General features: G+C 34.7%; 1 protein-coding gene across 5 annotated transcripts in view; it reads right to left on the bottom strand.

Moving 5' to 3' along the window:
* Window positions 1-13117, bottom strand: part of PHF14 (PHD finger protein 14) — a 163419-nt gene that overhangs the window by 129086 nt on the left and 21216 nt on the right. For all 5 annotated transcript variants that reach the window (XM_068674041.1, XM_068674043.1, XM_068674042.1 and 2 more), the window contains exons 5-8: window positions 10200-10359; window positions 4573-4684; window positions 2160-2297; window positions 409-555 (exon numbers count right to left, since the gene is read on the bottom strand). In XM_068674041.1, coding sequence (XP_068530142.1) covers window positions 409-555; window positions 2160-2297; window positions 4573-4684; window positions 10200-10359 — 557 coding nt within the window. The remainder of the gene's footprint in view (window positions 1-408; window positions 556-2159; window positions 2298-4572; window positions 4685-10199; window positions 10360-13117) is intronic.

The following is a 13117-nucleotide window of genomic DNA, read 5'->3' as shown; positions in this document are numbered from 1 at the left end:
ACTACATGAAAAAAAAAAAAAAGGAAGATTTTCACTGAACATCTATGTACAAAAACACCTTATTCTTGTCTACCTGTGTGGTTTTTGTTAAGAATCTTGACAAAAAATGTTAAAAAAAAAAAATCTATGGATTGCAATGAAAATTTAATTACCAACTTTCTGCAAACAAACTAGGTCTGCAACTCTGGAAAGGATAGATGTTCCTTTTTGACATTAAGTTTATTGAGAATTGCTCTTAAGAGAATTGAGAGTTGTCTTAGCAAAACTCACTGCTATGAGAAACAAAATATATTGATGGCACACGTTCAAATTTCATTCACTATATATAACAATTACCAATCTTCTTAATTTCTTTCTTGTTTAAAATGGATGATTAATGCAAATGCATTTGTGTCAGGAATATAGTACCTGAGCTTCTGGCGAAAGCTGTTTTTCTCTTTCCTGTAAGGACATTTTACAGTAAGATTGTAATGCCAAGTAGTTTTTCCGCTTCCATTTTCTGTCTAACCTGTCCGCATGCTGTTTACAATAAGCAAAAAAAGGGTCAGCTATATCCTGTTTCAGAGAAAAAAAGGAGAAGGAACAAAAATAAAGTTAAGACATACAAGGTCAAAAGGCTCTGAACAGCACAAGCATTGTGCCAACAGTTTCTGTATTCAAATAGACATTTTTAAAAACAATATATATTTTTCTAAATCAACTTTGTCACATTGATTTATCTTATAAAGTTTTTTTCCATCTTTTTCATTTTATGACCTTAAACGTTTTAAAATGCATTAATAATTAACGCAGTAGTTTGATCTCTGAACTATTTTCTCATTTCCAGAAAAAAATGTATAAGAAATTCCTACGTGCAAATCCATTTAGCATATAATATGTATTGTTAACCTCCTATTGCTTTATTGTGTCTTCTTTTGCATAATATCCTAAAAGGAATTAACAATCTGAAAAATATGTAACGCAATGTATCTGTTTTTCTCAAATGATTTTTCAGATGTATTGGTGTGATTAATCATCACTCAGATGACTTTTTTCTCATTTTTCATTCAGATTAGCACAGATTAGCACACATTTCCAACAGATTAGCACATTATCATGCTGCAAAGCTATAGTAATTTTTACTACATACAAACACTGCAAGCAGTGTACAAACATACAAAAATACAAAGGGCTGGAGCGCCTCTCCTGTGAAGACAGGCTGAGGGAGTTGGGGTTGTTCAACCTGGAGAAGGCTCTGGGAAGACCTTCCAGTACCTAAAGGGGGCCCACAGGAAAGCTGGGGAGGGACTCTTTGCCAGGGGGTGTAGTGACAGGACAAGGAGTAATAGCTTTAAACTTAAAAGGGCAGCTTTAGATTACATATAAGGAAGAAATTATTTACTCTAAGGGTGGTCAGGCATAGCCCAGAAAAGTTGTAGCTGCTCCATCCCTGGAGGTGTTCAAGGCCAGGCTGAATGGGGCTTTGAGCAACCTGATCTAGTGGTTTCATCATTATATGAAATATCTGAGCCATGATGAGATTCAGTCTGAGAACTATGTTTCATCAGTATATTGTCAAAGCTGCAGAAACATCATCATAAATCAACAGACTAAGAAAATCTCGAGGCAGTCTTCCTTCATAAGATAATAAAATTATTATGAAATAGTTAGCCTATCCAACTTTTCCTTCACTCACATACAAAACAGAATTAATAAAAATCTGTACAGGCTTTCCTTATTTTTATTTTGATTTAGACTTTCAGAATGTGTGACAACTTACTGCCAAAAATTAGCAGCTCCCTATAATCAGGTTCTACAAGGGAGGCCTTGATTAAAAATACTTAGCTACAGGAAACATGTAAGAACATTTTCAAGTAAAAAGATAAGGCATGTGCCTAGAAGAAATTCACACAATTTTTGAAGATTCAACATTACACATAATTTAGTAGGGAAAACAACATCAAGGCACTTAGTGGTCTGCTTTTTCACAAACAAGTTGGACTATTTCATCAACAAAGAGCCCTCCCTGGACAGTCCTTTTACTTGGCCTATGACTTCCTAGCAATTTACAAAACTTGGCTCAGGAATAGTGAATAAAAAAGGCAGAATTTCAGGTCTTCCCCACAAACTTTTGATACAACCCTTTTATTCTATCCTTTCCAAAGCTACATCATACCTACCTCTTCTGCTGCTGCTTCTGAGAGAAGGCCTTCCTTCTGGGCGCAGGTCACGTGGAAATAAGCTCTGCACATCCCAGCATCACAGCTAATGCATACGCCAGTTCTGGCAAAACGAGGATCTTCGCAAAAACTGCACTCCTTTATAAGAAAGGGTAGAAAATGACAGAGTATTTCAGGTGCATTTTGCCTAATATTTAATAATTTACATCTTACATATAAGAACTAGACAGCTGGGTTTACTCCTGTGTGGTACAGAAACCAAGTATGTTGATAACATTTGGCAATATTTAAAGCTTCACCACTTCCCAAACCCCGCAATTGACTTCATTTTCAATAAGCAATGGAAAAAAGCTTAAAAATCCTAAATAGCATATTGGATGAACTTTTATAAGAAATTCCATGCCTTCTATTTCCCTTCAGAGCAACAACTAAATAGCATCTAAGCAATACATACATACTTAACTATATAGGTGGAATATCATAAAACCACAATACTGCACAGCAAATGTTCAGTTGTTCAATAAGTTCAGAGCACATACACAAAAAAAAAGCATGGTCCTCTAGGTGACTTGAAAACCATAGAAAACCAAACCATTGAAAAACCAAAACCATTGAAAACCAAACATTACATAATGTCCTTTAATAGGTTCTGATTGAGAAGCTAATTTGTGACAACGGAAGAAAAAAATAATCAAAAAATGTAAATATCAGTAAGTAAGTTTGTGATTCACATAAAACACTACATAAAGGCTTCAGCTACATTCATTCCCGGCATAGCTGTTTGCAACACAGCAAACTGACATCCACTAATGTAACCTGGAAAAAATACAAACATTTTTCAGCCGGATCAGTTCCTCAGTCTGGTTCACCACAAATTCATACTGAACAGCTGTTCCAGCAAACTAGAGTGGTAAGTGTTTAAGCAAGAATAAGCAAATAGAAACACAGGCTGGTAAAGCGGTGCCGCTATCCAGTGCGTAAAGCGACCTAAAATTACATAGTTGTGCATTTCTGAATGTCTCACATGATGAGTATGGAGCAATGCTGTGCATCACCTACAGAAATTATTTCCATGCACAAAGTTAAACAACAAAAGAAAGGATTTGCAAATGAAATTCAGTGACAGAAGAATCTCAAAAATATTGCATACACTACCCTAAAAGGGCACCCTTTAACTGTGTCACAGCACCACGTAACAGAAAAGAAATGAAGCGAATCATAGATTATTACTTGAAACTGGTATTCCAGGGAGGTGTTTAGCTAATCTGTAACTGCCACACTTGATACAGCAAACAAGGATTGTTTAAAGCTCTGTGAGAGTAATGAGTCCTCATCTGTGCAGTTCACTCATCTTACTCACAGTAAACCTTACTCCTACACACCATTCATGCTAAAAATAAAAAATTAAAAATTAAGAAGCATGATTCATTGCAACAATAGGCTGCAGGGTTTTGGTAGTTTGCTCATACTTTTTTATACAAACATTTCTAAACAATGCTAAATACTCCTGCAGGTCTATGCTGAACATGCTCCTAATATAGGTAAGTTGCACATGGGACACCCAAAGTGTTTTAATTTATTTTAATATTTTTACAAAGTTATTACGAATTTTAATTTAGCATTCAATTTGTCAAATTAAATCCCAGGAAATTTACTATGCATAAATTAGGTATTAGAGTAGCAATACTACAGCCACCTTTCCTCATGGTAGCCAGATAGATAGGGATTCTCCACTCTGTTCCCGTAACTACAGCAATAGTTAGTAAATCAGTGTTGGCCTCTGCCCTTTGTGATGTTTTTCTGTATGTTTTGTACATGATCACTTTTGACCTGGATTGAAAACATTTACACGTAAAAGACTATTTTAATGTTAGACCCACTTTCTCTGTTCAAGTTTAGGACCCCATACTGTTACGTTCTGTTTTGGTTTTTAATACTGCTTTGCAGCAATCTTTTTGTATGCATTCCAGCTTATGATTACAAAGAACCGAAAGTAGTTCTTAACTGAATTTACATCTGTCTCTTAATCCACCTCACTTTCCTTTTCTCCATTTCAAATCCCATAAATCCTCTTCTCTTTCCAACCACATTCTGGCAATCTGCCACTAACTGATTTTTAAAGAAAGTAATTGGCACCTGCATAAGAGAAAGGAAGGAAACAGAAAAATAGTAAAAGAAACTATAGAGAACAGCAGTAACAAAAAATAGAAAAAAGAGAGAAGGAAGAGCGAAAGTATAACAAACAGAACAAATTTCATCACATTTGCAGTTTGAAACCTGTTTGTGAAAAAAATAAATAAATAAAAAAATAAACAAAAAAAACAACATAAATGAGACTGGGAAGTCATATGTTATTCTACTTAAAAAAGTGAAATAAAGCTAATGGTAGGTAGTACATCTCTTCTAGACTTACCTTGGCACCATACTTTGAATAATTCATTTCTGTAAGTGTTACTGGCCGCAATTTGTCAATATCTCCAAACGCCACTCCTGGAACATAGAGGGCACAAACAATATGGACCCACCTAAAACAGCACATAAAATTAGGTTAGTATTACAACATCTTGTTCCCATATTACACTTGCTAATTTCAGGTTTCAAAGTGCCATGTGAATGTTACAGATGCCAGAAAAAGCATACATAAACAAAAAATATATTAGAAGCAGGTAAGGAATACATATTGGGAAGTCAGCACACTGAACCACAGCAAGGTTTCACAGCAACTGGGATTGCTTTGCTTGTCTAGGTCAAGAGCAAGGCAACCAACACCCTCTGTTCTGATGGTTCTTAAGCAGAGTTCTCCATCACTGTTTATGCAACATGAAACATACATTAAGGTTTTGATACTACTCACGAAACTAAAGCAGACTGATGGGGTGGGACGGTGGAAGCAGAAGAAACAAAATTACTACCTGGTTAACAGAAAAATCCCAGTAACAAGATACATATAAGCCATTAACTCACTTCACTCTAAAGGAATTGGTTAGTAAATCTAACAAAAGCCGTAACACTGACCAATTCATAGTGTTGTATCTGACAAGAATATTTTCAAATATGCAGGTGAAAAGAGAAGTTTTTATACTATTGTTAAATCAGTTGTGTTTGAGACGCAAAGTCATAAATTCACTGTAAAACATGAAAAATTAAAAGTGAGAAAAATGTACATTTGAAATATAAATTTACATGCAGTAATTTTCACAGATTTTACTGGGGCTCTTGGAATCCACAGCAGAGTCATAGCACTTTAACTACAGGTAGAATCAAAAGAAGATCCATGGTCTGAACTTTTGGGTAGACCTGTGCGGTGTCAAGAGTTGGACTTGATGATCCTTAAGGGTCCCTTCCAACTCAGGATATTCTATGATTCTATGATCTGAAGATTAGTTACAATTTTGTCTTTAAATAACACGATTCAAATACAACAGCATGCTAGCTGCCAAAGAACAAACTGGGATACTCAAGTGTTCTGCCAAGCTTCTTCATGTACAGACAAAGTAAAGCCAACCATTGTTTTTAATATGATATAAACACTCCAACATGCCAGCAGAATCTCCTAATTTAATACAAAATTATGCAAAAACTAAGACTCTCCTCATTACCATATGAAAATTCAGTAATTCAGAAAATTCTGCCTGCCTCTCCATAATGTATTAATCTCTGGTAGCAATGGAGCACCTAATACCATCCTTCAAGGTCATCCTCTGGTGACTAGCCATGCATGGCCTGAGGGGCTGGTCAAGGGAATTGTGATTGGGACAATCTACTCGGAGCTGCTGCAGCCTCATTTCAAGTACCATATGCAGCTTTGGGCACCACAGTGTTAAGAATGACATAAAATTTTAGAGGGTGTCCATTAGACAGCATCCAAAGGAGGACAATAAAGATGGTGAAGGGTCTAGAGGAGAAGACAGATGAGAATATGCTGAACTCCCTTGATTTGTTCAGAGGGGAGGCCTCATGGTGGCCTACAGCTTCCTCATAAGGGGGAGAAGATGGGCAGGTGCTGCGCACAGCTCTGAGGACCAACAATAGGACCCAAGGGAACAGCATGGAACTGGGACAGGGGTGGGTCAAGCTGGGTGGTCGGAAAAGGTTCTTGACTGAGAGGGTGGTTGGGCACTGCGACAGGCCCCCAGGGGAGGTCACAGCACCGAGCCTGCTGGCATTCAAGCAGCATTTGGACAACACTCTCAGACACACTGAATGATTTTTGGGTGGTCCTGTGCAGAGCCAGAGGTCAGACTCAATGATCCTTTTCGGTCCCTTCCAACTTGGGATATTCTCTGATTCTCTCTCTGCCCTCTCAGAACTGGTTACAGTTTGGCCTAAACCACTACCATAATTTTATGAAATACTTTTCTACCAAAAAGAGTTTGTGTGCACAAGTATGTATTTCAGCAAATACTGTACATTTACTAGAAGAAATATCTCATTTCCACAAACACACAAACTATTCTTTTCCAAAAGGAATCAGGACACTATTTTTTATCCTTTCGAGCAAAATGCTACACAGAGTAAGACATGTAACTTTGATAAAGATACTGCTTAGCCATTAATAACTGCACTAGGGCTTTTCTATATCCTTTCATTGATTTAAGATGCACTACAGAGAACAAATTTGTATAAGTTGAAGTTACACTTCCTCACTGTTACTATTCTTAAAAAAAAAAAAAAAATCCAAGGCTCTGGTTGGAGATTTTTCATAGTACATTTAGAAGACTGCATTAAAATTTACCCTCCAAAGTTCAATATAAAGATACACATCTTCTACAAGCAGCTGCTTCTCAATTTAATTTGCACAGTTTTTTCATGCTCCACTGGTGTATTAAATGCTGCTGCACTCCGTAGGAGTTTATCTATGATAAACCCAACAGCTGGCTGCTTGCTTCATACTGACCTTCTCAAAATGTTTTAGTACATGTCACCGAAGTATTACAGTATTACAGATTTAAAGTGCCATTTCAGTGTGATTGGCACACAAGTGCCTCATTTCTTTAGCCACTTTTATGTGAACTCGGACCTGAATCTTTATTAAAAAACATATAGAAGTCAGTCAAGTTCACAGCTGAAGCAGTTTCAGCTGCTTTTAATACCAGTTCTAAATATTTTCCTGCTCATTTGTTTAGCCGCACATGTTTTAGAAGCTTGTAATTAAGACAAATTGGGTAATCAAAGAAGAATAATCTTCCCTGTTACTTTACCATCCATTTAGCTTGGAGCAATGATGACAGATGTTGATTAGGGAAGAAGAAAAACTCCATACCATAACAAGGACAGAATTCATATTCTTGGATAATATGAGATTTTATTTCTCATAATGATAAATTCACGTTTATGCTCATGAAGCTGAGAGGTTAATGTGAAAAGAATTCTGCTGAGAAATTAAGCACCTCATTATTATAATGATTCACATAGAAACAGAGAAATAATTCCAACTTGATTGTGAAAAGAAACTGAAGAGGCTTGGTCTCACTTTTGTGTGATTTCCAGCATTGATGCATATAAAGAATTTCTTTTAAAAGAAGGTGGTAAGGGGATGGAGAGTTAAAAGATTCTGTTATTCAGTGGTCTATGATAGTATTCCAAGAAATGAACTGACCTATGTTGCAGTTTACTCGGTACTGTAGTAACATAATAATGGACATTGCCGACCCCATCCTATCTTACTGTGTATTGCACCGTTTCCCTATTGAGTTCAAATTAATAAATTAACAGAACGAGAGCACGGGATTATTCACACGTTGGATAGTTTTGTTTTGTTCTTCTAGTACATAAATCTATTCACCTGGGAGAGTAAACTTATACTTATTCATGACAGCCATATCACATCATCTAGCAGATAAAAATTCAATAACAGAGATAATAAATTGTCATGTTAATCTCCACAGTCAACAAAGCAGGCATATGCTTTTGCACAAATAATCAGTATTGCAGAGAAAACACTTCCATATTAATCAAAAACATACTGCTACTTTATAAGAAATTTCAAGCAAGCGGTTTTTAAAATGTTGACTGTAGTTTCTATTATCATTATAAGGGAAATTACATACGTAGTGCTTAAACTGCTTTAAAAAACACAAGAATAAAAAGACTGAAATACAGCTAGAAAATACAAAGCTGATCTCAACGTGTATTCAATGGAGAAAGGTAGCTGTCCTCCAAAGCCAATTCCTAGCACTTACATCTAATGGAGAAGTTCAGTGGTATGAATACCCTCCTTATCTGTTTATTACCACTGCAAACTTAAAATGTTTCTGATATTAGAAAAAATTACAAGCTAAGGCAGAAATGCAAAGGCACATGCATTTTAATCCACAAAATCTCAACCAACTTATGATACTTTAATATTGTATTTACTTTCCTTAAAACCAGTATGTCAAAAAAAGATTTCCTAAAATATCATCTAGAGCTCTCCTGACCTTTTAATGATGGCAGAATCAGTCTGTTACAGTATTAGCAACAGTACTGGAACAGAAAACAGGAATGAAAAAAAACAACACAGCTAATACCAAAAAAAATGAATATGCTTTTGCGCTCATTACAAGACAGTCACAGTCATCTAAAAGATGTCATCATTTAGAGCAAACCACTACAAGCCAATGGATGAAAGAAAACTGAGGACATTGCTATATTTTGTGATTTGCTAGTACAAAATATGTTGCTCTCTAATATATAGCTCAGTGTAAACGGTTTAAACATTAAACAACATGAACTCATCTATCGTCATCAGTAAAATATGACTGCATATTTTTATAATCCTACGTATCAAACAGATATGGTCAAACAGGATTAAGAAAGCTTTGCTTTCCTCTGAACAGCCTTATCAACTAATTAGATTGCCTTCCCTTGTTAACACAATCAATGAAAAACTTATGACAGGCCCATTATCTGAAAATGTTGTGTATTACCGTGCACCTGCAACTTATATAACTGTAAAACTTATATAAAATCCCTATGTATAATATTTATATTGCCATATATTATATATGAATAGTACAAACATTATATTGTGTATATTATATACATTTTATAAAAAAATAAAAAGCAGTAAAAAAAGGGAGGTAATAAAGCTGGTGAAGGGTCTAGAAAACATGCCTTGTGAGGAGCAGCTGAGAGGGCTGGGTCTGTTTAACTTTGAGAAGGCTTAGTGGAAACCTTATTCTACTTCACAATTACCTTAATGGAGGCTGTAGCAAGGTGGGGATCTGGCTCTTCTACCAAGCACCAAGTGAAACGGCCTCAAGTGGTGTCACAGGAGGTTTACGTTGAATATTAGGAGAAATTTATTTACTGAAAGTGTTGTGCAGCATTGTAATAGGCTGCCCAGGGAACTGGCTGAGTAACCATCCCTGGAGGTCTTCAAGAAAAGTGCAGATTTAGAACTTAATAACATGGTTTACAGGTGGACTTTAGTACTAGGCTAATGATTGGACTAGATCATTAGAGGTGTCTTCCAACCTGAATGATTCTATGATTCTGTCATTCTATGAAAAAAATTTATGGAAAAAGAACCTAATTACGTTAATTGTTGTTCTCAAAAAAAAAAAAAAAAAAAAGTGTCATCTTTATAGTCGATCTTACTACTAACCATTTTGCTCTCTCCTTTATTGTAGAAAATTAGTTACCATTAAAAACAGTATCAATTTTTTTTTTTTTTTAATACGACAGGAATGAAAGACATCACATAAGAAAGGTCTTCTAGCATATCCAGTAAGACATCTGTGTATATACAACAATACATTGGTCACTTCACATTGGAGAACAGATTTTATCATTCCCTTAATTAAACGGTGATTTATTTTTTTTTTCTCACTTAGGGTACATCTTTTCCTCATCAGTCCATAAACCTATAATATTATAATGGAAGTGAAGAATATTAGGAGCAAAAAAAAAAAAAAAAAAAAGATTAGGTGATTGACTATCCATAGAGCACCCACTGTTTATACCAATTTATAACAGTCTCCCTACAGGAACAGACAAGGGCAAAACCCAAACTTTTAAGCATAAGCAGAATTTGAAACACCACTTCTTCAGCCTTACCTGCCCGCATCTGTCTCCTTGAAGATCCCATCTTGGTTTGGACATAGTTCACAACTAGGTGTGACACCACATTTGCATGCATCACAAAACCAAGGTTCAGTGGAATTTTCTGAAGCTGAGCTCATGATGGAATCACTCTCTCCATCAACACCATAGCAACCTACATACACAAAAATGAAAGACACAACATAAGGAAAGACAAATAAACAGGTACTTCTCAGTTATGATTTTCAGCAGGAAATATACACAAGCACACTCAGCTGCATGATGATGAACATCCCAAGAAAGCTTCCAATATTTATGCAAGGATAACTTTTAGCGCAAAATTTATAATTCTAAATAAAGCCCATTTCTAAAGGATGATCTTACATTGCAACCAAAAGATGTAAAGGTCTATTTTACTTTGTTCTTTTAGCAATGCTTGGTGCCCTAGACGTTAAAAAATTAAAAAAAAAAAAAAAAAGAAACCACAAAACAACACAAAACAAAGCAACCCAAAAAGACTGAGAGAATCACAGCATTTTTTTCAATTAAAGAAATGTATTTCAAGTTAAATGCAACAGCTAATGAAAGTGTAATGAAATACTGACCAAATATTCTGTTTTGTAGAGATGATTTTTAGTGCCTTTAAACATTTGTTATCCTACAAGATCCTTCATACCTCTCTTTCCACTGTTGTAGTAGTGCTTACATAGAGCTACCTGTCTTCCCATTCCATCTGTAAAGTCTGCTTTGAGCTGGATTAGCAGTCTAATACAAATTATAACATGGTTTCTTAAATACTAGCACCAAATGAGAAATCCATGGGTATCATGGGTCAGGATTTAGATTTGAGAGCATATACAGCTTTCTCTTGGATATTCTGATCTTTTGGCTTCTTGCTACCCTGAAATGAAGGTGTGGTGTTTTTTTTTTCCTCTAAGAAGTCAATCATGCTAGCAGTACCCGTTCAACAAACAGCCAGCCCACTTTTCCACTTTGCATTCAGCATCCAATTCAGGTAAAAGAGAATATACATAATAAAAATAAAAATAAGAATTTGCATCCCCCAAGGTTTGTAAGACTGAACTTAAAAAGATCTTCTGTAACTTTAAAACTGAAGTATCATCTGATGAGCACAGACTAACAGTTTTGAGACACCACTTTGGTGATTGCTAAAAATTTAAAATATACTCCATCATTCTCGTTTTACTTGATTTTAAACTATGATTAAACTTATTCAATTTCTCAATTCTTCTTTGGTATGCCCAGTGCTTTTATGATTTTAACACATCTCTGGCTTAATCACTATAAATTTAGTATTTTAAAGTGATTTAGAAGCTCGTTACATAAATTTTGAAAAAGAGTAAGAATAGTATTCCTACTACTGTAAGTGACAAAAAGGAAGATGTTAAAGCTTATCACCACAAAAACATATTTCTGTACATGACACACTTTGAATATTTACCTTTTCCTCAATAAGAGAAAAATAATATTTCATTGTCTACGTTAAAACAAAGTAGAGACACTGCTGAAAGATTAAACTCAGCTATTTGTCGACAACAGTGATCAAGTCAACATTTTTGCTTGCAGAGCAGTTAAATTATTGAATTTTGCAATTAAATAGCAACATCATTTGTTAGTTTGGTTCATTACCCACTGACTATAATAAAATAGTAACAGTGCTCTAACTCCTCTTGTGACAGAAACAGAGATAATAGACTAAAACTACATTCAGAAAATAAGCAATAACACTCGCTGTAGGTACCATTTAAGAAATATAGTCTTCCATTACAGCACAAGATTCATCAATAAGTATTAAATTAAGTCACCAGAATGTTTCTTTTTTATTATAGACGTATTCCAGAATTAAAGGACAAATAATACCCAGAAGTGCCAGACAAGATTCATTAGGTATATAAAATATTGTATAGCTCATACATAAACTAACTCAATTTTCTTTTTTTATGTCATACCAGCTTTAAGTGGTGTCCCAGAAAGTCCTTTTTAAGTTGTAACAACGCAATCTTGAATACATGCCAGCAAGGCTACTTTTAAGCAATTACATTAATGTACAAACACGTAACACATTGATATTATATGGTTGATGAATAATTAAGCTTTTTATAATTCTGACAGACCATTCTTATCAAACTAATATTTTCCTAAATGTACTTATTAAAATTACCTAGCACTATAGGAGCAGTAATACTGTCATCAATCCATATGGCAAAATAAAATTGGTTTCTTCCGAACACTGATAATTCTTCAACAATCAAATGTAATTAGATTTGTTTTTCTCAACTAAGTGCCGTCAGGCTGCTAAAATTAGCACACTCCACAACTGTCTTGCCTTCATTCTGAAATATTTGCCTAGTTACACTTATCAGTCATTTTTTCTCCTTCTTCCTAGAAAACTACATGCGTTTGCTGCAATTGTTTTCATCCGTCTCACATGTGTTGACAACAGACTTGGTTTCCATGAAAATGCAAATATAAGTAATTTTCTCATGTGGATAAAAATAGTTGTCAAGAGTTATAACCCAAGTGTTTTTTTCTTCTAATTATATTTAAAAATAATTATATCAATAATTATATATGTAAATATAATTATATATTTTATGTAATATATATATGTATATATATTATATAAATATATATTATAAAATTTAAATATGATTGTATTTACACTTATATAAATATTAATTATATAATATTAATTTATATAAAAATAATTAATTTTTCTAACTTCTGTCATAACTATGACAGCCTTAAAGACTTCAAAATCTCTAACAGACACAAGCAGGCATCCACTCTTTTTCCCTGTCATTTAGCAAAAGCTAAACACCCTACTGCTACATGCAGCAAAAGGGATGGTCATTAGCTGGAAAAAATACACTACATTACCGTTAATCACAGCTGATATATACACCAAAACA

This window comes from Anas acuta, chromosome 2 (assembly GCF_963932015.1).
Source record: "Anas acuta chromosome 2, bAnaAcu1.1, whole genome shotgun sequence".
NCBI classification, from domain to species: domain Eukaryota; kingdom Metazoa; phylum Chordata; class Aves; order Anseriformes; family Anatidae; genus Anas; species Anas acuta.
The sequence above is the reverse complement of the archived record's forward strand: the minus strand, read 5'-3'. Positions and strand labels throughout refer to the sequence as shown.